General features: G+C 39.2%; 1 protein-coding gene across 4 annotated transcripts in view; it reads left to right on the forward strand.

The window, feature by feature from the left end:
* Window positions 1-1,145: 1,145 nt before the first annotated feature.
* The window catches only part of LOC121506247 (histone deacetylase 4-like), a 98,696-nt gene continuing 76,266 nt past the window's right edge, over window positions 1,146-23,575 (forward strand). Inside the window, exons 1-3 of one of the 4 annotated variants that reach the window (XM_041781961.1) lie at window positions 1,146-1,278; window positions 5,740-5,841; window positions 8,455-8,803. In XM_041781961.1, the coding sequence (XP_041637895.1) occupies window positions 8,782-8,803 (22 nt within the window). In that variant the 5' untranslated portion in view covers window positions 1,146-1,278; window positions 5,740-5,841; window positions 8,455-8,781. Of the gene's footprint in view, window positions 1,279-5,739; window positions 5,842-8,454; window positions 8,804-22,501; window positions 22,529-23,575 lie in introns of those variants that run through there. The other 3 variants (XM_041781959.1, XM_041781960.1, XM_041781963.1) reach the window with 3 other exon arrangements.

The raw sequence follows: 23,575 nt of genomic DNA on the forward strand, positions 1-23,575 counted from the left end.
TAAAAGTTTAAGCAGAATTTGCTAGAAGAATTTCATATTTTTTCATGAAAGTGTGGAAAATATTTTGTGATTTGGGGGAATTTGAATTGAAATTATCTGGTGTTTTCATGGAAATTTGGGAAAATATAAATGTAATAAAAAAATATAATTTCAGGGATATCCTTGACATTTTTCAGAATTTTCAGGGAAATTTCAGGGAAAATGTTTGGATGTGTGGGGAATTTTTTAGTCGTTTTCATGGAGTTTTGAGTCATGTATACATAAATTTGGGGAAACGTGACAAAAATTTAAGGGGATTTGCTTGGAAATTTTCAACTACTCTCATGGAAGTTGGGGAAACTGTATTTGTGATTATGGGGGAATTTGATTGGAAATGTGGGAATTGTATGTGTTATTTTAAAAAAAGGGGCCTATCTGTTGACATTCTTAAGATTTTTAATGGAAATTTAAGGAAATTTGTTTGGATGTTTGGGGAAATTTTCCATCATTTTATGGAATTTTTGGGTAATGTATACATAGATTTAGGGGGAATTTGATGAAAAGTCAAGGGGAATTTGCTTGGGGTTTTAAAGGAATTCACATTGGATTTGGGGGAATCTTTTTATTCAAATGTTAAAGCTTTAATATTATATTTTACAGCTCAGGTCCCAGGAGTTTGAGACTTCAGAATGCTGTTACACTTTAAGGTACACAGATCAGATTACTTTTATTTCAGGATATTTTGATATATTTGTGTTTAAGATCTTATTTTGCTTGCTTTTCTCCATTTACCTTATCTTTAATTTTAAAACATTTCATTTTAATGCCTTTTAAATTGTATACATTTTATGTTTTTAACTCTGTGAAGCACTCTGATTTGCCTTTTGCTCTAAACATAAACTTTCCTCATGAGTATTTTTTGTTATTAGTGTGTGTTTACTACTTTTATAGCTGGTTATAACATAGGGCACGCCCATAGATTTTTCCTTTAGTAGTAACAGCAATAATCGAAACCCTCTTTCCAACCTCTTACATATATTTCCACATATTATCACGCTGTGTTTTGGCAGATGATCACATTTTCATCAGGCTAAGCCCGCCCCTGGTAAAAGTAAGGGGCGCTCCATGTGACGCTGTGGCTGTAACAAAAATCCAGTATGGCGGAATCTGTCAGGAGATGAATTTCTTCGTCCCCCCCCTCCCTTCTGCTGAGAAAAACCCCAGAGTCTAACATGGGAGAGGAATAAAAGCTTTGAGGGACACATGTTGGGACTCCTGGCTTCCTCCTGGCCCGTGTAGGTGAGCTGTTGGTGCTTTTGTGTGCTCGCAGGGTGAGTGTGTAGCCGAGCTGCGCCGCTTTGATGTTGATATTCAGGCAAGGATGCGATGCACAGACAGGATTCATCAAAACAATGTCCGGCTGAAGTTTCAGCTCCGCTCCGCTTCGGCTCAGGCTTCCCGGTTGCATTTTCACGCCTGCTTTTTCACATGAGTTATATCTACTTCTGGCAGGAATGGCTCCACATCGTAAGACAATTTAGCTAAAATTTCCACACGGTTTGTTGCACTGTAGCGGGCGGGAAGTGTGTAGGCAATAAGGAGGGAGGGGGAATGGACAGGCGATGTTTATTATGCCGATTGTTGCTGTGCTATTTTTAGTGCACGGCCGAGCCTTAGGCTTTATTGCAATATACATACTGCAAACACGACTCTGTCGCTGTGTAGCTGTGTTGTTGGGGAGAAAAATGCGTAAAATGAAGGTACAGGCCTGCGTAAGTGTGTGTTTGAGTGTGTGTGAATGGTTCGGGATGGGCGGTGGTAATTCTCTGCATGCGTCAATCTTTTTTTTTGTGAATGGGGGCGTACGGGTTGTTAAAGCAACATCAAAGCAGCACATTACGGCTGGTTTAAAGTGTCTTCGACCGAGCTAAACGCCTTGTAACAGGAAGTATGAGTCAGAAAATGTGAATTTTTGTCGTTAGATATGAGAGAGAGTTTGAGTTTGGAGCGGAGTGCAGGGTTAAGCTAACTGAATATACCCACCTTGTTATGACAAGCAGCTATATCTTCTATCAAAGCACATGCTAGGTTTAAGTGATGAGAAATTGAATCAAAACAGCCTATTTTTTTGTTCATTTTGGCGCATTTCCCCCCTTAACCTTATGATAACATTATCCAGGTCTGTGTGTTTATTATTCCCCCAGTTTTGTCTTCAGGGCATGTCTCCCCAAATCTGTCACCCTGCATCAAACAAGCTCTTTTTAGGGACAATGGCCGACACATGAATACCCCTCCCGAGACTGCTGAGATGCCCCGGGAGAATGGTGTTGCATGAAGCCCCCCTGGAGTGTCAGCTACTCCCAATGACACACACGTCCACAGCCCACCCCCTCCTCCCCTTTTTCCTCCTTTTACCCCTCCTTGCCTTGCCTTTTTTTTTTTTTTTTCCTCATCACAAAGCGCAAGTGTGCATGCACTGTGCAGTGACCGACTTTTTTGGGGGGCAATTTGTCCTGCGGCTGCACTGTCTGGCCCTCTTGTCTTGAGACCCACCCCCCTTAATTGCACACACAGAGCCACACAGACACACATGCATCCATCCTGCTTCAGGAGACCTCTGAGACCTCTGCCAGCACACACACATGGGCGTGAACACGCTTGCTACCCCCATGCCTCCTCCATCGCTGCCGCTGCCCCCCCCCACCCACCTCACCCTCGGGCAGTTTTACCCCTTATATCTGTGTTGGTAAAGTCGACTTGATGCTTTGGGCACTAGCCTTGATTACATCTGACACTACTGCTCCAGGCTCAAGGAATTCAAGCTACTCTGAAAACAAAGAAAAGAGCAATCTTTCAAAAAAAAACATAAAAAGATCAATTAGTGACTTCCAACACAAACAAAAAAAGAATATTTAACCTCTAACAGATAAACAAAATCAAAGCTATCCATCCTGAAAATTCACATTTTCAACTGCTGTTCCGCCTTTTCCATATTAAAGTAATTCATCACCTTTATTTCATATTTTTCTCAATGTTGTAGCACCCCAGTCAAAAAAACTTTCTCCAGGACAAGCAATTTATTGCCTGACTGGTTTTCAGCTTCTTGCAGAGTAAGCTCGAGGTCGAACTTGAGGTTGTATCGAGTTTTAGAGGTTGGTCTCAGATCTGCATTGCAGCTGGATTTTACTTAAAAGAAAAAACTTATTTTTAAGGAGCTGGATTCTATAATTAGCCCCGTAATACACTATGAAATCAAGATCATAGAAATCAATACTTGGCAACTCAGTGGATGGTTATCTGCTCCCATAAGAATCTGTCATTTTTGATGTTGTATTTCAGCACAATACAAAGAATAGGGGTCAAAATCAGACGATCAACATTATTTTAATGATCAAAAGCATCAAAAAGCACTGAAACTTCTAAATACTTTCATCAGTCATATTTTAAACCAAAAACTGCTGCAGTCAAAAGACAGAGAGAGAGAGACCTGTCTGAACAGTTTGTCTGCTTTCATTTAAATATCATACCTATCCTATTCAGGGGTGTCCCGATCTGCGTGTATAGTATCAGAGCTGTTCTTTAATTGATTGGTAATTGTCAGTTTGATCTGATCAGCCTAGTTGATCATTTACATCAGCTGTTGTTAACGGAGCAAATTCTGCAGCGGGCCGTAAACGCACGAGTGAAGGCCGGCTCAGACTACACGAATTCAGCCAGATTTAAACCCGACTGCAACGTTGCAGCTCATCGTCAAAACTTTGGCCCGATTTAGAGCATCAGGAACGACAACGGTCTTGTAGTGTGACGCAATTAATGACGAGTCCGAGACACTCCACGACCACGATTCAACAAGACCAGCATGTCAGTGTCTAGTTTGACACCCTGACCTGACGTTAACGACGTGAATCCTGACGTCTAACAACAGAAGAACATTTGCTCATTATCTTTGCATCATCACTTACAAGATTTACCACTTTTATCCCCTTTTATGCCCTTAAACTAATGTGTACATTAGTACAACCTGTGAACTCGCACTCACTCACGGAGACGGTGTTGACGTCAGCATACGGTGAGTGGTCGGGATCACTCTTGTGGTGTGGCCAGGCTGCCAAGACAGGACAAGATTTGGTCGCATAGACTGGCATGGTGCCATTGTGAAAAAATCGTGTAGTCTCAGCCGGCCTTTAGACAACAGAGCAGCAGCAAGACTAGCAACATTAGCACTCCTATGGCTAAGATGTCAGCGGTATGGAAATACTTGAAGTTTTAGAGCGACAACAGTGTAACACCACGGCAAAACAATTGACTAATTCGATCCAACATCTCAGAACTAAACATGCATCACAGTACTGTGACTTCACTATAGAAACAGACGAGAAGGCTGCTACACTGAAGCAACAAACTCTGGACTTTAAGAGGAAAAATAATTACCCTTGAGAGAGCAATAAAACAACAAAACATCACTGAAAATGTGAACGTGATGTTGGTTTTCCTAAACAAGAACCTTCACTTCATGTAAAGGTAACAGTGGGTAAAGAAGTAAGTGTGACGGAGGAAAAAGCTCTGAAGCAGCTCCAGTTGTACTTTAGAAATATCACTGTAATAACAAAAGTGGATTGTATTTGATATTCAGGTTTTACTGCAGTGGTAGTGTTTTGGTTAGTATCTCAGATTAAGCTGCTCCATTTGATCAGGGGTTGTTGTTTTGGATCTGTCTGATTCATTTGTTTTGATTAGTGGTGTAAAGATAATCTGATATGGATCGGTTAACTGATCTTGACGTCAGCCGTCTGAGTGCATCAGTCGGCGGAGCCCTGGATCGGTAAAATGCGGCACGAACCGGTCTTTGGACCGATTTTGACGTTATAGATCGGTTAATTGAGGCTCTGCTGCTTGTCTTCCTTGCCCATTCTGCCATGCTCTACCTTAGCGTCTATAATCTCATGTGACCCGTGGTGACCTTTTACCTTTAAACGAGAGTAACGTTCTCCGTAGGTGTTTGCTAGGCTAGGTAGCTGGATGTATCTGTATTTTAATGAATCATCAGTGAATCGAATCGTAGTCCATGAATCGAGATTCAGTTCAAATCGTCTTGAGAAGGAGAGATTCACACCCCTAGTCTTGATCCTATTAAAGTCTACACCACTTTAAAATGGAGCTGAGGTTGTTTAAATTCACTTTTTTCATGTCATGTTTTTTGTGACCGCTCAGGTCTGTCAGCTGTTTTGACCCCATAAGCGGATTTTTGATTCTAGTCTGACTGTACTAAGTTGATATGTAACTTTATTTTTGACCAATTTTTAAAGTGAAACAGAGCTATTACACCATTCTGAGTAGAAATTTGGTTATAAGTGTTTTACAGCAATGGTAGCTGTGCTGAGTTAAATGGAATGACATCTAGTAGTTTTTCTATTTACTTAAGATATTGTTGTAAACAAAAACCATTGAAACTCTAATCTAGGCAAATAGGATTATGGGATCGGAGCTTAGAATTGGTAGATAAAAGTGGATCGGGGGCCAAAAATGCTGATCAGGACCACCCTAATCCTGTAGCATTGTTATGTATTGTACCATATCAATAATATATCATTGCTGTAAAGTGTTGTTGCACGTTGTATTGTGTCCACTATTAATATCCAGTGTTGTATACTAACACTGACATTATTGTGTTGCATTGCATTGCATCATAATTATCAAATCAATAACCCAGTATCAAGTCCAGGTGTGTCCATTTAAATACTGTTTTCTGTCTTTGGCTAGACATCACTGCAACCCCTGAAAAATGATCATCAGGAAAAGACGTACCAAGCTAGCTAGCTACATTTTTTTGTGAGGATGCACAGATGTGGATACGTGTATCAGGTACTGGTGCCTAAGAACTTTTACGTGCACTCATGAAACATTTTAGAAACTGTTCTGTGTATCATTTTCCTAACAGAATGTTTCTGACTCAATAGTTGTGGCAAAGTTGGCGTCATGCCTGCAGTTGGGGGATATTTTAACAAATGAGGATGTCAGAAGTAACACACTACAAACTATGTACTACTAAATAGTCAAGGGGAGGGGTGAGAAACACATGATGAGAATTAAACAGAACTGTGTTCATGTAACAGTGAAAACTCAAATGTGCTTGGTTTGAAAAAGTGGTACAAGTTCATCCCTATATGTGGTTTAGCTACTGACTCACCTGCAGGAAGAACAGATTTTCTTTTCCAAAATCAAGTGAGAGCAGTCTGCCATGTTGGTTAAAAGTCCTCATTCTCCTTTTTGTTGTCTGCCTGGAGCTCTACAAGGTGTTTCCTCTTAATAAAGCTTCCTTTATATTGATTAATTACAACCATGTAAACCTTCATTCATCATCCCAATAACCCTCATTTGCATTGTTAGATTATTCATAATTAAAATCTAATTGCTTTTGTGGACATAAAACTGTCAGTGCTATTTTAACAGTTATAGATAATCAAGACATAAAAGATCTGTGCTGAAAGTGCAATCTTAGACTTTAGTCAACAGTTACCACTGGAAGATCAATACTATAAATAACTGGAAAATGAGCTTTGAGCGTGTGAGACAATAATAGCCATCCTGATGGACTCTACACTCCCATCCTTCAACAGACTGATATCAGCCTGTGACAAATTCTTTACCATATTGGCCTTTTTTCTCCTGATGTCACTCTCATGATGTTCAGCTCCAGTGCTTTCATGATGTAGAGCTGTAAGGTTCAGCCTTTTCTGATTGATCAGCAACTGGAAAGACAGTGAATAGGAAAGACCTGGAAGGGTACTGGCCATGTTTAAGTTTCAAACCACATATTTGGTATCCATCACTTTTAAAATTACCATTAGATTATCTGACATTGTACAATAAGGAAACAATAAAATCCAGCACTACTGTTAAAGGGTTGTGATGATGACAGATTTTTGATTGTTGATTCAATTCTAGAAAAAAAGGAATAGAGACCTGAATTTTGAAAGCAAGGCACTGAAACAATCAAAGTAAAGGACGTTTTGACAACCCTCAACTGTAATGTAAACTGAATGCTTAATTGAATTATGTTGTTGGTTATCTAAAGCTAACATCAGCGAAGCCTTATGGATTTCTAGTATCACTTTCTGGATCAAGGAGGACATCAAGTGTGCTGTTTTTACTTGAAATTAGGCTCAAAGTTCATCCAGATTTCCCTGCTGATCAGCTGAATCATGAAATTTTAACTTTATCCAGATTCTGCATGTATCTATTAGGGCTGAACAATTTGCAAAATAATCTAATTGCGATTGTTTTCCCCCAAATATTGCGATTGCGATTTAATATGTGATTATTCTTGGGTTAATCTTTTGTATTTTTACCAAATTCAAGCAATAAATAATTCCATAAAAAGACCATGTGTATTCAAAGCAATCAATCCATAGTAGCATGAATCTGAATATGGGGGTGCAACAAGCTTTAAGCTATAAAGGAGGCAGCTGGGGTGGAGGAGGTGAGGCTGGGAACCAGCTGATCGCAGCTGGGGTATGACTTTTGTGAAGTACCGCTATGCTTCATCAGTTTTATACAGATTGAGCAAAATATTTTTGCTCGTATTGCAAACGTGATGTCATTTTCCTTTTATAAGGGCATTATCATTTTTATGTCACTCATGTTTTTTTTTTTTCAAGAAAAACATAATAAAACACAAAAAGGAGGATTTTTGTAAACCATGATAAAAAAACTGACACTTGAATGTTTGCATAATGTGCATAAAATCTCTGCTGCGGCAAAACAATGGATTTATTAAACTGGTATTTTGACATATTTCAAGTTTAAGAAATATTGCAGCAGGCCATATTGCGATTTAATCTAATTTGCAATTAATTGCCAGCCCTAGTATCTATAGGCAAGTGCACAAGGAAAGATGGTTGGGAAACACTGCCCTAGACCATGCTTATTTCCCACATCCACCCCTTACCGTTCTCTAAAACTGCTGAAATTGTTATTTTTTTAAATAAACAGATTATTTCCCCATGCCCCTGGTAATATGTAAGGACATCCAGTGCATGATCGGGGTTGTGCCAATCCTCCTTCCTGGCTGATGGTGCCCTGAGGTGGCTTAGACGCCACATCTATGTCCTACTCCAGCCTCAATTTTGGCCCAAACATACCTCAAAGTTCTTTACAGTACTATACATGATATGCAAATTGGAATACAGCTGTACATCATTAAAAAATCATCTAGCGCTCCCACTCTGTTCATGACATCTGTTAAAAATGGCCACTGTGTATGTGGTGAAATGCATGAATTATTATAATGCTACTATATTGCCAGCTCCCCTTCTTCTCAGACTGTTTATGTATTGATCTTTCTAACTTAAGCAGGGATTTTGAATCAGTGTAAACAAAAATCAGATGATAACTGGCATTGTTGTGTCAGAAATCAGATAGAATATTCTACAAAAAAAGTAGTGACATATTCCTCCTTTTTTTCCACACTGATAGGTTGGTACCAGAGCTGGATAGCGAGCCACCGCTCTGATTGAAGCAGCGAATCAAAAGCCTCCTGGGGACTGGATGCTGCAGCTGGATGTCAGCTTCCTGTTCCCGCCACCATTGAGGGATTCTTGAGGGACCATCCTGAGTGTTGAAGCAGCCTGAAAACACAAAAACAAACACAGATAACCACAGTTTGTGTGCACCGTCCTGACTGCACCTTGTGAATCAAAGCCGCACTTGCACTAGACACACATCTGCTCTACGGTTGAGACACAGAGCCTGGGTGCTCACCTGCTGCACTGCCTGGACAGCCACCTGATAGAGCTGTCAGCGATGACATCACACAGCCATCAAGGTAGGACCTATGACAGCTGAAACTCATAAATTCTCTTAACAGACAAAAATCTAATTTTAAAAAGAGAGCTCAAAAGTGTTTGTTTTTTGTGATGCAAGTGCATAAATTCCAGTCTTTTATAAATATAAACCATTAAAATAATTGGATGGGAATTCTTTTGAACTCTTTGTAAGAAATCTCCAGAATTAGGAGGATATTTTGCAGCATCTGTTAGGCTTAAGCACCGCAAATAAACCAATCTTTCTTTTTACTGCTGAAATTAAGAGATTTAAGCTCATCAATACAGCCACATTAAGGGAAATCTTTCTATATTGATAAACGTGAACATTTGATTTTGAACACGAACAGATAGCAGCCCTCTAAAAGGCAGTAAAACATTTTAATCTCATCTTATGACTGTTAATTGGCTTGATGCAATATGAATGAGCTCTAGAGAGCAAGAGAAAAAAAGTCCATAACTCGGGCTCATTAAAAGAGCCGACTTCCCTCTTTGACACCTAATCACGCTCACTTTAGAAGCTTCGGTTTGTGTTTTAGCCTGCCTGATAAATTATTCGGAAAGCAGCTGGCGGATGAAAAGGTTAGCTTCCTGTGGTAGCTGACGGTGTCGACCGTGTTTACTTTGTGCACCTGGGAGTGTGTGCGTGTGCTAAAAATACCACCGCCGAGGTAACTGCCAGCTCTCTAACATCTTCATCACTGACATGTTTGAACACCACAGAGTGTAGAGCAGGTAGCTAGTACCCCAGTGCACATGTGTATGTTGTTTCAGTCTTCCCTCCTAGTGAAGACGGCGTGTTGTGGGCTCACTTTCTCCCTGAGCACTGTAGATTGTAAGATCAACCTGGGATTACTGTGGCTCAACAGTTATCATTAAACCGCCCACTGTAATTCTCCTACACGTTTACTGATCTACTCCATAAACAGGGCTGACACAATTAATGCCCTGCTTATGCTCTACAGTCATTGATAATAGGAGGTGTGCAAGTAATGTACAGAAACTGTCCCTATTTGAACTACTGTTTTATGCTTTCTGATTGTTAATCTTTATCATGATCACAACAGTATTTGATCAATTAAACAAGGTAGGTGATAACAGTATCAACAGGCAATCAATCAATCAATCAATCAATCTTTATTTATATAGCACTTTTCATACAATGCAATATAGCACAAAGTGCTTTACTCACAACATCCAATTTAAAGAAAATACATTATTTCACGCCCCCCCACCCACCCCAGACCACAACCCCCACCGGACCACCAACCCACCCAGTAACCCCATCCTCTTCCCCGCTCAGTAGTCCATACCTTGGCAGATGTGTCATATATATAAAGGATCCCTTACACGCAGGAGTGTGCGCACCGAGGAAACGATATCTTAAAGTTAAGAATAAAGAAACACTAGAGGTTAGGCTAAAATCCTAAAACAAAGTGACAGTAGGCAGTCCTAAAAATTAAAATATGAAATAAAACCTAAAGGAAATTTTACTTAAAAGTCACAGTAAAAAGGTAGGTCTTGAGTTTGCTTTGAAAAATCAAGTAAGGCTAGCTATTACAGTTTTATTATGATGCTCTGGAATTTACAAGAAATTTACAAGGTTTCTGCTTAAATACAAATCAGTTGTTTCTCCAAGGATCTGTAAAGTCTTTAAACATAAATCTTACTTTATTACAAAAAATGTTTGTTTATATCCCAAAGTTTACAAGGATGAAATTTTGATTTATTACCATTCCTTTGATTGATTTAAGGCAACCTCAAAAGGTCTTTTAATACAACAAACTTGCAATTTGTCCATCTTCTCTTACTTATTCTTAAATAACTAATTATCTTGATAAATAACTAAAAATATAAATAAATAACTGGAAACATAAATTAAGAGATACAGTACATAGATAAATAACTAAAAGGACATATAGATCAATAAGAATAATAAATGACTAGAAGCATGGATAATTACATGCATAGATAAATAAATAACAGAAAATTAAAATAAATAGCCAAAAAGACTACTTCATGGATGCATTTCTAGATCAACAAGTAAATAAATGAACACATTAATTAATTGAAGAAAAATCTTTTTAAATATGTCGATGTTTTGTTAACACCCCAATGGGCTTGCATTTTTGAAAACTCCTATCAGGAGTATGTAACTGCTTATGAAACAGACTGAATTTATTACAGATGTCTGTTTATGACCTACTAGAGCAAAATAAATCACCAGCGATACCATAAAGCAGTAATCATCAACTGGCGACCACATCAGGCCCCTATCACCCACCCACAGTTATTAAAATGACTCCCAAAATAAATGAGATTGTAACAATTCAATCAGGAATGACTTTATGTTTCATCCACTTCTCAGAAATCCACCTGCTAACCATTATTAACAAATATGATGTATGCAAGAAAAATGTATCAGTCCAATCTTGAAAAAAAACAACCTGCTGTTGCCAATAAAAAATTGTGGCTTCAGGTGTTTTGGGAGTGCAATTTTTCTGCTTGTGTTTTTCATTCATCACTGCACAACATATTAGCATCAAACTCATCAAACTCAGCTAAAATATATCAATCGCCCCCTTGTGGCGGGTTGCGATATAACGACTGATCTCACTGTTAGAGCCTAAAAATTGCATACATTTAAAAGAAAATAATCTGTAAAATAAATTATATATATTGATAAGACCATTAAAACATTTCTTTGGTTTAGAAATTATAAATTTATAAATGTATAAATTATATTTATTTCTATGTTGATGTAAATATCTGAAATTGTTGAAAGGGGGTAGGTGGCAGATAAAAGCTCAGTGCAAATCAAAATTGTTGTTCTGAGACAAATTAATATGGATTCATTAGTTTTACACAAATAAATGTTTTGAAAAATCACCACAGTGCCCTGTTCTTGAACAGGAAGTCCTAAAATAGAGTCAGAATATTTAAAAAATAAAGCAATATAGGACTGAAAAGATAATAAAATCATTGATTCTCCAAAATGTGTCCTATTACGTATTTCATAGTGGAGTTACAAATAAAGAGATTTCTATAAAATGTTAAGAACTGAAGCAGAAGCTGGATCCTACAACTCCCATGGTGCAACTCAATCTTTCAGAAAGCCTCTGCTCTGCTTCATAGTATTTTGTCAAATAAAACTGAAACCAAACCACTCAAAAGCTGTCTTTTTTAAAGATTTAGAATATTCCAAAATGATACCTCTGTTATAATTTTATCACAGTCTAATCTGATGGAAAAAGACAAACAAAGATGTTGAATCTAAGCCCAGATCTGAACACCGCCAAGAAAGGAAACTTCAGTCTTTTCTGGCCACAGGCTGCTGCAGCTGATAGAGTGGATAAACTAAGCAGCTCCTGTCACAATAAAATAAGATTTAGCCATTTATAATTCCCATCCTTTTTCCTCCTCTACCTCAAACATCCAGTTTAGTCTCCACTAGAGGGCCAAAAATAGAAGATTCGTACCTGCAGCGGCTGTTTCTCACTGTCTCTCGTTCTCGTCCTTTGAAAAAGCCTTCAGAGGAGAACGATCGTGGTCCTCAGTGTGCTGCCAAGTGTGGGCGTCAATTTGAGGTGCTGCTTCTCCTCGTTTGAATGACAGCTCAGAGACACACTTGTTGGATGTCGGCGCACACAGAGAGACACAGAAACAAGCAGCCGAGAGACATCTGAAGACGTGAAATGTTATAAATTGGCCTTGTGGAGCTTGTCAGGCTTCTCCTGTCGCTTCTCTTCAGACTGAAATGTTTGAGACGGCATCAGTTTGATTGTTTTTTTATTCTTTTGAGAGACAGATGCAGGAAAATTGATCCGGTGGCTTCGGGTTGCATCATGTTTTCTGCTACTGTTAAATGTGTTTTATTTTGAGTGCAATTAAACAACATCGGCTTTGTTCCCGGGGTGAACAATGAGACTTTCAGATGCACGGCTTTGTTGTGCTCTTGTGTTTCAGAGTGATTAAAGCTGCCAACTTCTTTTTGAGCTCGATTTGCACTTACTTCACATCATGCACTAGCCCTCTAAATAAAGCCGCCAGCATGTGTATGTGTGAGCAGCTCTGGCGTGTTTGTTGCGTGCGTGCCGGCCGTGCTTGTGTGCCTTTTTTTTTTGTAATCTGTAAATGAGCTTAGTAGCGTGCACGTTTTTGATCCAGGACTTACTCATTTTCTTTATTACAGCAGCAGTGGGATTTTTAGATTAAATATCATTTGCTGTAAATCTCTTCCTAGAAAAGTGAAATTTAAAACGCTTTTGTTGGGGTTTATGTTTCCCAGAACAAAAGCGAGGGTCAGGCTGATAAGGTCTTCACGTCAGTGAAGCCATATCCCGCCATATCAACAAACAGGCCGGAGTGTTTACACAGGAGTGATTCTTGTGTGTAACTAGAGCTTTGGTTTATTAGCTGACAACATTAGTTTTACACCTCTGCTTAGCATGGAGACAACAGCTGGAATGGTTTACAGCATATTTAATAAAGATTAGGATGATTAGCTAGTCAAGGAAGCCCTAAGCCAGAGGTTCTCAAAGTTGGGGTCGGGACCCCATCGGGGGCCGTGAGACACTGAGAGGGGGTCTCCAGATGCCTTAAACAAAAAAGAACATTTTCTAAATTACACTGTTGCCACTTCTGACAATTTTGCCAAATTTTAAACCGTTTTCATCACTTTTTCCCATCAATTTTGCCAACTTTAACACATTTTTGCAACTTAAAACCCATTTTTTGGTCAGTTTTAAACCCTTTCCACCACTTTTTTTCTGCCTGTTTATTCTTCTAAACCAAATCTTGCCACTCTCTGTCGATGGTTGTCTCTGTTGACACATTTTTGCCACTATTAACCCCTTTTACCACTTTTTAAGCCAAATTTCAAAATTTAATATGCCCACTTTTGCAAGTTTCTGACTTTTTCTGCCTCAGCTAACCTTTTTTTTGCCAGTTTATATTAATTTTCATCTCATTTCACAAAATTTCAACGTTTTTTTGCCACTCATTTTTGCCATTTTTTAGGTTATAAGTTTTGTCATTTCTAACCCATTTCTGCTACTTTTAAAATCCAATTTCACCACCTTTCCCACCGATTTTTTTCCATTATTAACCCTTTTTATCTATTTTTAATGTATTTTAATTCTGTTTTCAACAAAAGGATTTACATTTTTAAGAGGGCTACTTACTACACAAATAAATTAAAATTTGTTTCTTTGATAAGAGTGGTTATTATTCAGGTAAAATATAAAATACCACAGCTTAACTTTACAATGAACCATGATTTTGTTGGCCCCCAGTTTGGCTGGGCCCCAGACAGCTCTCCCATTTTTCCCCCCTAATGGGCGGCCTTGTCTGAACATGACTTTTCTTGAATGTTTGTGGCTGTGTTCAACCATCTTCAGGTACAGTGTAGGTCCTAGGTCTCTGTCACCTTTATTTCGGGGGTCACGGGCTGAAAAGGTTGAGAACCACTGCCCTAAACTGACACATCAATAATTTTATTTCCTCAGTTTTCCATAATAATGAATATTTTTTTTTTATCTTAAAGGAACTTAAAACCAATCAAATGGCTGTAAGCTAGATCGGCTCAACCAGTGACAGTGAAGTCTGTGCATCCTGCTGGTAGTCCAAACGGACCTAAAAAAAAAACATGCTTTTTACATCATGATAAATCATAGTAACACTGTGATTTGTGCTGAAATAACGGCAAACTTAGAGATGACCTGCACGCTCATGCCTATATTCTGTGAATTTTTATAGAGAAAGTAATCACCTACACTTTTTAGTCTTATTTTGTAAGGGTAGTTAACAGGAAACCCTTGTTTTGAATACAGGTACATCTCAAAAAATAAGAATATCATGAAAAAGTTCAATATTTTTTGTCACTCTTTTCTGAAAGTGAAACCCATATATTATATAGACTTGTTACACATAGAGTGAAATATTTCAGGCCTTTATTTTTTGAAATGTTGATAATTATGACTTACAGATAAGAAAATCCAAAATTCAGTGTCTCAAAAAATTAGAATATTACATAAGATCAATAAAAAAGGATGTTCTACACAGAAATGTCAGGCTTCTGAAAAGTATGTTGATTTCTATACACTCAATACTTGGTTGGGCCTCCTTTTGCATGAATTACTGCATCAATGCGGTGTGGCGTGGAGGCGAGCAGCCTGTGGCACTGCTCAGGTGTAAGGGAAGCCCAGGTTGCTTTAATAGCGGCCTTCAGGTCATCTGCATTGTTGGGTCTGGTGTCTCTCATCTTCCTCTTGACAGTACCCCATAGATTCTGTATGGGGTTCAGGTCAGGCCAGTTTGCTGGCCAATCAAGCACAGTAACACCATGGCCACTGAACCAGCTTTTGGTACCTTTGGCAGTGTGGGCAGGTGCCAAGTCCTGCTGGAAAATGAAATCAGCATCTCTATAAAGCTTGTCAGCAGAAGGAAGCATGAAGGTCTCTAAAATGTCCTGGTGGATGGCTGCATTGACCGTGGACTTTAGAAAACACAGTGGACCAACACCAGCAGATGCCATGGCAGCCCAAATCATCAGTGACTGTGGAAACTTCACACTGGACATCAAGCAATGTGGATTCTGTGCCTCTCCACTCTTCAAGGTCCCAGAGTCTGGAAGATAACCACACTGGTTTTCCAGTGGTAAAGGCTCAATTTCTGCCATCTTTTCCAGATCTCCAAATATCAACTGGTTATCACATAAAGATGAGCATATTTATGTTTTTAGGTTGATGCCAAAAAAACGAAGTCACTTGCTGTCATAGGAAAATTGGGTAAAAAACAATAATGGATGTGTATCTGCGAGCTTCAGTTTCTTGTCATAAATTTGAGGTTTAGTCCTCTGTGCATCTTTCCCTCGACAAAAAAAAAACAAAACAAAATTAATCCTTTAAACATTTGGGTTGTATTTTAGCGAGAAATGTATAAATTAATTTGCTTATGTCATTTTAGAGTTAGGAGAAAATACTTTAGAGTTTTATTTAGGGATGATCCAATCCTGGTGTCTAAAATTGGTCTGATCCGGATCCAGATTGGGCATCTGTGATGATGGGGCAATCTATGGGGCCCATCCTTGAAGCTGAGCAGTTTAATTCAGTTCTGTGCTATTCTGTGTTTGCTGTTCCTTTTAAAGGTTACTTTACATTATCATTCACTTCACATAGCCTGAGCTCCAGGTTCATCATCAAGTGCTACCATCTTTCCCATGAGTCTCTGGGGCCCCTCTGTGGTTGTGGTCACATGCCAAGCACCCTTATCAGGTCTGGCAGACAATCTGGGCTGCCCTCTATCCTGATACAAAAACCACAAGTTTCTGTGTATTCAGAGCGTGAGAACAAGAAATGATATCAACAAAGGTGATCTTTGTGGAAAACCAACACATGCTGTACTCACAGAGCGATGAAAAATATACTCACAAACATTGTTTACTGTGTAAGATCGAGCACCAGTAGCATCCTGAATAGTAAGGATTCACCGCTGTCTCATTAACCAGCGTCAACATGTGTCAGCTCTGCAGGAAGGCAGCAGTTTGATCACACTCACTCCTCGGATCGATTGCTTCTTGTCGAATCTGACTCAACTGCTTCTTTGTTTGTGGCTGGGTGCCAAATGGATAATAGACGGCCTATGATGGGCCTAAATGTGTGGCCCCATCCTCCTCTTTTTATTAATTCATCACCCATTTCTATAAGTGAAGAAAAAGATGGAAAAGAAGACAAGTTGTCCCTTGGCAAGGACATTAAAACTATGAAATAAAGTGAGCAGTATACAACAGATACAACCTGTACCCATTACTATAGATGCCTAAGCTATTAAAGCCTGTCACCCTGGCAAGTACTAGAGTTACTTGTGGGTTTGGACAACTTCTAGTATTTTTATTTGTGTAGGGCTACAATGCTGGTTAGATGGGTCCTTTAAATCAAACTTGTAAAGTCATAAAGTCATGAACAGGAAAGGCTTGGCATTAAAGAGGTAGTACTGTTGGATGCTAAAAGGTTGCCTGTTCTCCTCTTGGTTTTCTATATCTGATCTAGACTGGCTGATCTTGATAAATACCTTGCCATAGCTCCTCTTGGCCCCATCCATGGTGAAAAACTGAACTCCATGGGATCAACCATTTCTTAAAATCTTATCTAACACAGCTCTTTCTGCCAAGCCAGTTCCAGGGCTGGTTCAGAGCCAGTGCTTCATCTAGCACTGGTTCTTCCATTGCAAGAGAACTAAATCCAGGTCAGAAAGAGTGGTTTATGTGTGGCACCAACGCCTTGCTGGACTGGTTTACATGAGGGCCTGCGTGCTAATGTTAGAGACTACGTGTTTTGTGTCTTAGAGCGAAATTGAAATGTATAAATAACCAGGAAAAATGCCATTTGAAAGGCTGGTAGGAACACTCGCAGTGTCTTGGTCCCACCATCTTTGTTGTTGTGCCTGAATTTAGCGCTTCTGTTACTAGGAAAATGGAGATGCACTCTAACGTTGAGCATCAAAATTTGGTACCAACATGTCTGATACCTACCATTCCAATAGAAATCTAGATTTCTGATGCGATCTCCCCGCCCTTCCATATGAAAGGCTCAAATATGATATGTTTGAGCCTCTTACATAAAGAAATTACACCTGTTTCATTTACATGTATTTTCTATTGGCATCTTTTTTAAAAAGATGTATTTTGGGGCTTTTTAGTGCCTTTATTTTTGACAGAGGAGGATAGGGGATAGAGTTGGAAATGGGATGTGAGTGGGGAGAGAGCCACAGGCCAGATTCAAACCTGGGCCGCCCGCATACAAGGATAGCACCTTAGGCCGCTAGGCCAGTGGTTTTCAAACTTTTTCACCCAAGGCACACATAAGGTAAAGCCAAAATCTCAAGGCACACCATATTCATATCAATACAAAATAGACTTTTTAAATAATATTATAGTCAGTGTGGCCCATAAAGGAGGATAAACTGGGGGTGGCAAAAGGTGGCAAAAATGTTGTTAAAAGTGATGAAAAAAACATGGCAAAAGTGACAAGACAGAGCCAATAATTGGTAACAGCTGGCATAGGGCGCCAAAAAATGGGTTAAAGGTGGCAAAAATGTGTTAAAAGTGGCAAAAAATGGGTTACGAGTGGCCATAAAGGGGTTAAAAGTTGTAAAAAGGTGGTTAAAATTGGTTAAAGTGATTTAAAAGATAGACAAAATTGGGCAAAAAAGAGGCCAAACCAAGTGAACACAAATTAGCAAAAAGGTGGCAAAATGGGTTGAAAGTGTCAAAAAGGTGGCAAAACAGATTACAAGTGGCAGAAAAGTGGCGAAAAGGGCAAAAGTTGCCATAACGTGATAAAAATTGGTTAAAAGTGATTAGAGATCTGGTAAAAAATGTCCAAACAATAGCAAAAGTAGGCAAAAAGGTAGCAAAAGTGGGTTATATGTGACAAAAAGTATTTTAAAAAAGTTGCAAAAAGCAGCAAAAATGGTTAAGTTGTCAAAATAAGTGGCAAAATATGTTGAAAAACTTTTTTTCAGGGGCCTAGCCAGACACTAGTGTGCCTTCCCACACCATTTGGGAACCCCTGCTCTAGGCCATCTGGGTACCACCTATTGGCATCTTTTTAAGGTATTTCTCTCTCTTAATTCAGGCATCTCTTTCCAACCTTTTAATTGATCTGACCCCCTCCAAGGGCCCACATGGAAAAAAGGGGCATATTGGTGGTACCAACACTGTTTAAAAAGTAGCAATTTACTAACACTAGTTATGGCAAACTGGTTCTCTGGGGGTCCACTCAGAGACGGGTTTAGGTGTATCGGCAAAAGTATTTTACTGTATTGGTGTTTCATCCACATAAAACCAGCGTTTTAGGAGCCTGAAACTTTTTGAAACCACCTAGAGTGAACAAATCTGTACAACTTTTTTGTCTCCATGTGTACAACCAAACGCATCTTTCCTGAATAGATTACATCATAGCCCACTAAAATTGTATGTGAGACACCCAGCGCTCAACTATTATAATGGCAGATTACATGATTGTGTTCCTGTGTTCTGCTCCTCAACTACCGGTCATGGAGAACAGCATACGCCACATGTTTTTGATCCACCTGTAAACCCCATTTGAAAGCCCTCCAGTAGAAAAGGCTAAAGCCTCGATCGTTGGGCCTTCCCTCCTAGCTCTACTGCCAGGATGTAAACTAGCAGAGTAGCCGAATTGCTTCTCTTGGATGCAGTGCAGGAAATGGGACATATGAGAACTCAATTGTAGCAAAGCACAAACACATGTAGTGCAAGCATGAGGGGACATTAGCTCGTAATGCTAATATTAGCCACATTCTAAAGAGAATAGCACCGTCCAACATGCCATTTCAGCTGCATTTTAAATGTCTGTCAATGTTGATTTTTAATAAACTGTTTCAAAACATGGTGAAATAGTCTAAAAATAGTATGACTTGGACCGTTTTAGCATTAGCTGGTTAAATTTTAAACCAACCAAAAGGGCAGCAAGATGCTGGGAACATCCCTACAACAAATGCACGAATGTTAAATAACGACACGTCTGTTGTTGCTATCAAACAACAACCAATAATGTTAATTCTGCAAATGCAATGTCATAACTAAGGAAGAACTTAAGAATGGACTTGTAGGTTTTTTTATGTAATTTTAATTTCTTTATTCCTAAAAATCAGAAAAGACATTATAATTCCATTGAAATGCAGTGCTTGAAACCATTTTAGCATGGTGCTAGGGCTTCTTTATGTTAACGAATACAAGCAAGCTGTAATGTCTCATGTTTATAGAAACTCCAAGTGTTGAATTAGGAAAAGTACATAAAAGATGCATTTGTTGTGTGCTTAAGTTTCCTGGAAGCACTCTTCTTAATTCATCTTTCATGTTGGTCTTTTAGTACCCTGATAAACCAAGCAGAAACTTCAGCTTCACCTCAGACACTTCGTGTTGAGAGTGTTGCAGGCGGGATGAGCTCTAAGTGAAAATGAAAACATAAGTTTTAAAAAAGAGCAGGCGGCCTCCTCAGGTGGTACAGCGCCTTTTTTAAGAGGGAAGGTGATGCCACTTGCTGGCAACGATTTGACTCTGTGTTAGTCAGAAAGTGCAGCTAGCTTTCCAGGAAAGTCTGCAGAGTTTACCGCTGGAGAAAGAACTGTTTCTGCACATGAGTCATGCACACACAAACAGACATAAACACACACACAGGCCAGTATGTGGTTTGAAAGTAAGTGCTAGGTACAGTATGTGATTATTTGTGAATGAGAGGCTTGAATTTTACATTGTAATGCGCAAAAATTAAAGATGAGGACATTCCACACATGCACTATCTAAGTCTTGTCTACAGTTAGACATAAACTGTGCTCAGGTTAGATTTTTTACTGCTTTATTTTGAACGGTCTGTGTGGGCGTGAGCTCCTTTTATGGCTCTGAACCGGTGAACTTGACACAGTGCTCTCTTCCTCGAAGGCTCAGCTGTAACTAGGTTACAAGCGCAACCGTTTTTCATGGTTTATACAGCCGTGAAGTACAACAGAAAACAGTGAGGGAAATAAAACCAAGTCAAATAAACACTAATGAGAAGGGTCAGGAGATTGTATCGTTTGGGCTGGTACCCAAGATTAGATAGAGGGCTCTTAGGCTTCAGGCACTGGCGGACTTGTTGCTTTGCAGATTTATGCTGTGGACAAACTAGTCAGGTTGTGTTTGCATTAGTCACGATTAGATTTACAGACACTGTTGTTTCCAGAGTCTAAGCAGAACTGTCTGCTCACCTGCCAGCTTCTTTTATTGTCTCTAGTGCTTTCATTACTTTTTAACACAATTAGAGAAGCAAACTAGCTCCAAGCAAGTTCCCAACCCATTAAATGATTCCTTAAAGAACTGGGTGGCTAAAAAGCTCATCTTTTTTAATGCAGCTTTTAATCTTTCCCTGAAAGCATTTTCATGATACCAGATTTTTTAAACCATTAAATATCAAATGACTAGTTTCGACATCGTAGTCCTCAAACAGTCAGAAGGGGACGTGGCTCAGTTTGAGACTGGCTGACCAAATACTCCTCTAATAGTCCTTAAGTATGTGATGTCAGGAGTTACTTCTCTGTATACATATCAAACCAGATCAGGATGCCTTACAGTGTTAATTTTGGCAGCTATTTTGAGTTTAGTTTTAGTAGAAGTTTTTTTTGATTAAAATGATTAAAAAATGATTGATTAAAATTTACTAAAAGTAAAGTGTTTAGTGTTTAGTTTTTGTCAAAATGAATGAAACTAGACTAAAATGTAATTTAGTTTTCGTTGGACATTCACAATCCATGATTTTTTTCCACTGTGGGTAAAACCATCAAAACTGTTAGGGATGAGCTGGGTAATCACTCAAAAGGTTAAATTTGTTATTAGATATATTGTTACCAATCATTTTTGTAAACATAGGCTTTAAATCCCAGTCTATAATGCTCTTTTAAACAGTAATAAACCTCCCGCCTCTAGAGGCCGCTGTAGCTTCAATTAATGGCCTCTGCCTTCCTGTCTAGCTCAGTGGTGGCATAGCGGTTAGCCTGTAGCAGGAACAGCACAGTATGACAGTTTTTTAAAGTAGTAAATGGAAATAAAGGGATATGTAGGCTGTCGTGGATTGAACTCGCCTACAACTTCCACTTGAAGCAAAAAGAGGCCACATATCAAAGCATGATATTAACCTGCAAAGAGGAACGAAGGCTGGCGTAGCTAGCTTGTAATGTTAGCCACGCTGTACAGAGTATATCAGGCTAACGTCACACCTGCTTATACTATGACCCTGTGAGGACTTTGTTTCCTCCTCTTTAGACTAGTTGATTAAACGAAATTTAAATTAGCGTTTAGACGAATGCGAAAATATACTGTTAGGAACATCCGTAGTATCTAAAGCTATTTTTATTTATTTTATTTAACCTTTATTTAACCAGATAAAAACCCATTGAGATCAGGATCTCTTTCATAAGGGTGACCTGGCCAAGAGGTCAGCCTGCCTGAAAACTGAACCTACCTTTTACCTGTGTTTTTTATAATCACAGATCTATTTTAACTAGTAAAGTAGTTCATTAACCTTTTTTTAGTTGTAGTTTTAGTCCATGACTAAAAAGGTGGAAAACAGAACAGGTAGTGTTACGTACTGAGTGTAGCAGTTTTAACGCTCACCAACATAGCTTATTATACTGTCTTCTTTGCCAAGATTTCACTCATGTTTTTGCCTTGTTTTGGTTTTTGCTGCAAAATAAAATGTATGCTGGGATAGCCAGTAGACAATGTCAACCGTTTTCCATATTTGTCTTTCTTCTAAAGTCACGTTTGATCATGAGTTTCTGTGAGATCTCGTGTCTATGGAATCCCATCTGTGTAATCATTGCTACAAACATCAGATAGAACACTGAAATGTTAAAAACTGATTGAAACTGTGCTTTACCTGTGGTCTTCCACGCTTCTAGGATTGTTTAGATGTAAAAACATCTCCTGTGTAGCCAGTCTTCAGAGTCTGTTTTTTTTAACCCTATTTGAATCTACTGCAGCCCATGTTTGTGTTTGCAGTTGTGTGCTCTTTTTTTACTATCTGGTCAGCGGGGACATTTGGCAGGAACAACAAGGGACCACTGCTGACGTAAACAGTACTACGGACGAGGTAGTGACACATGCATGATAATACCCTGGTGAAGGGCTTTTCCCTCCCTGGAGTGCGATAACTGATGCAAGAGACAATGCTGTAAGTTACTGAAGAGAAGATACAGCTGTATTATTTATTAGATCATAAGAAGAATCCTGTCTCAGTCTCCAGTTGCCCTCTTAATCTTGAAGTATATTAGGACAGGCTCTCTTTATTGAACCTAGAATGGACGGGACTGTTCTACTCTTTCATTTTCATGTTAAAATTGTATTTTCCCTTTGATTTATTGTGGTTTTATAATGTTGACAACCAGTCTGGAGGCACTAAATTTAGCACTGATTTTGCATCATCTCAGCCATCATTGGGTCTCTTCTTTGTCTTTGATAAACACCGCTGTACCTCATGCACACCGTTCTCCGGATGGCTATAAGTCTATATTATGGATTTGCTTTTTATTACACCTGCCAGATACTATTAACCGGGCAGCGGTGGCATAGAGATTTAAGGGGCACACTTGGGAGTGAGAGACTTGTGTTTTTTGGCAGATGGAGAGAACGAATGAGAAGCACTTTCCCTAAATATGTGGGCAAATTGAAATGCAATTGAGCTAGAATCATAACTTTTAACTGATCCAATAGAGGTGCAGATTCAGGCTGCAGTTTCCCCTAGTGTTTGTCTGGCAAGAAAGTTTCTATTAATGAGTTAACCTCTTAAAACTATTCTTTAAAGTAAGGCTGAAGCTTCTCTGCAGTTGTTTCTCACAGTGGTGTGACAGTATAGGATGTATATGGATAATAAATGCATTAAATTTACATTTATCTCCTCTCATCCTGCTTTCAATTCTGCACCCATTCAGTGACCCCCGCTTTCATCCTCTTATCCAGATGCACGCAACTGCACAACACACTGCAGCTCCAATCCAGGGGTGAAGGGGTTAAAAGTTTTCACTGCAATAAAGAGGGCCCGGCTTATCCCTGAGTCTATTTTTAGCCGCACACACACCAGATATGCGCACGTGCATGCATGGTGAACAAACAATCATTATTTTTGGTCTCCCCGTGTGTTAATTCTCCTCTTCACGACTGAGCGCTTGGTCGCTGTGTGTCGTGCAGCTAAAAATGGAGAGCCGGGACGAGTGCACGCATG

The sequence above is a fragment of the Cheilinus undulatus genome, linkage group 24, assembly GCF_018320785.1.
Source record: "Cheilinus undulatus linkage group 24, ASM1832078v1, whole genome shotgun sequence".
Lineage (NCBI taxonomy): Eukaryota > Metazoa > Chordata > Actinopteri > Labriformes > Labridae > Cheilinus > Cheilinus undulatus.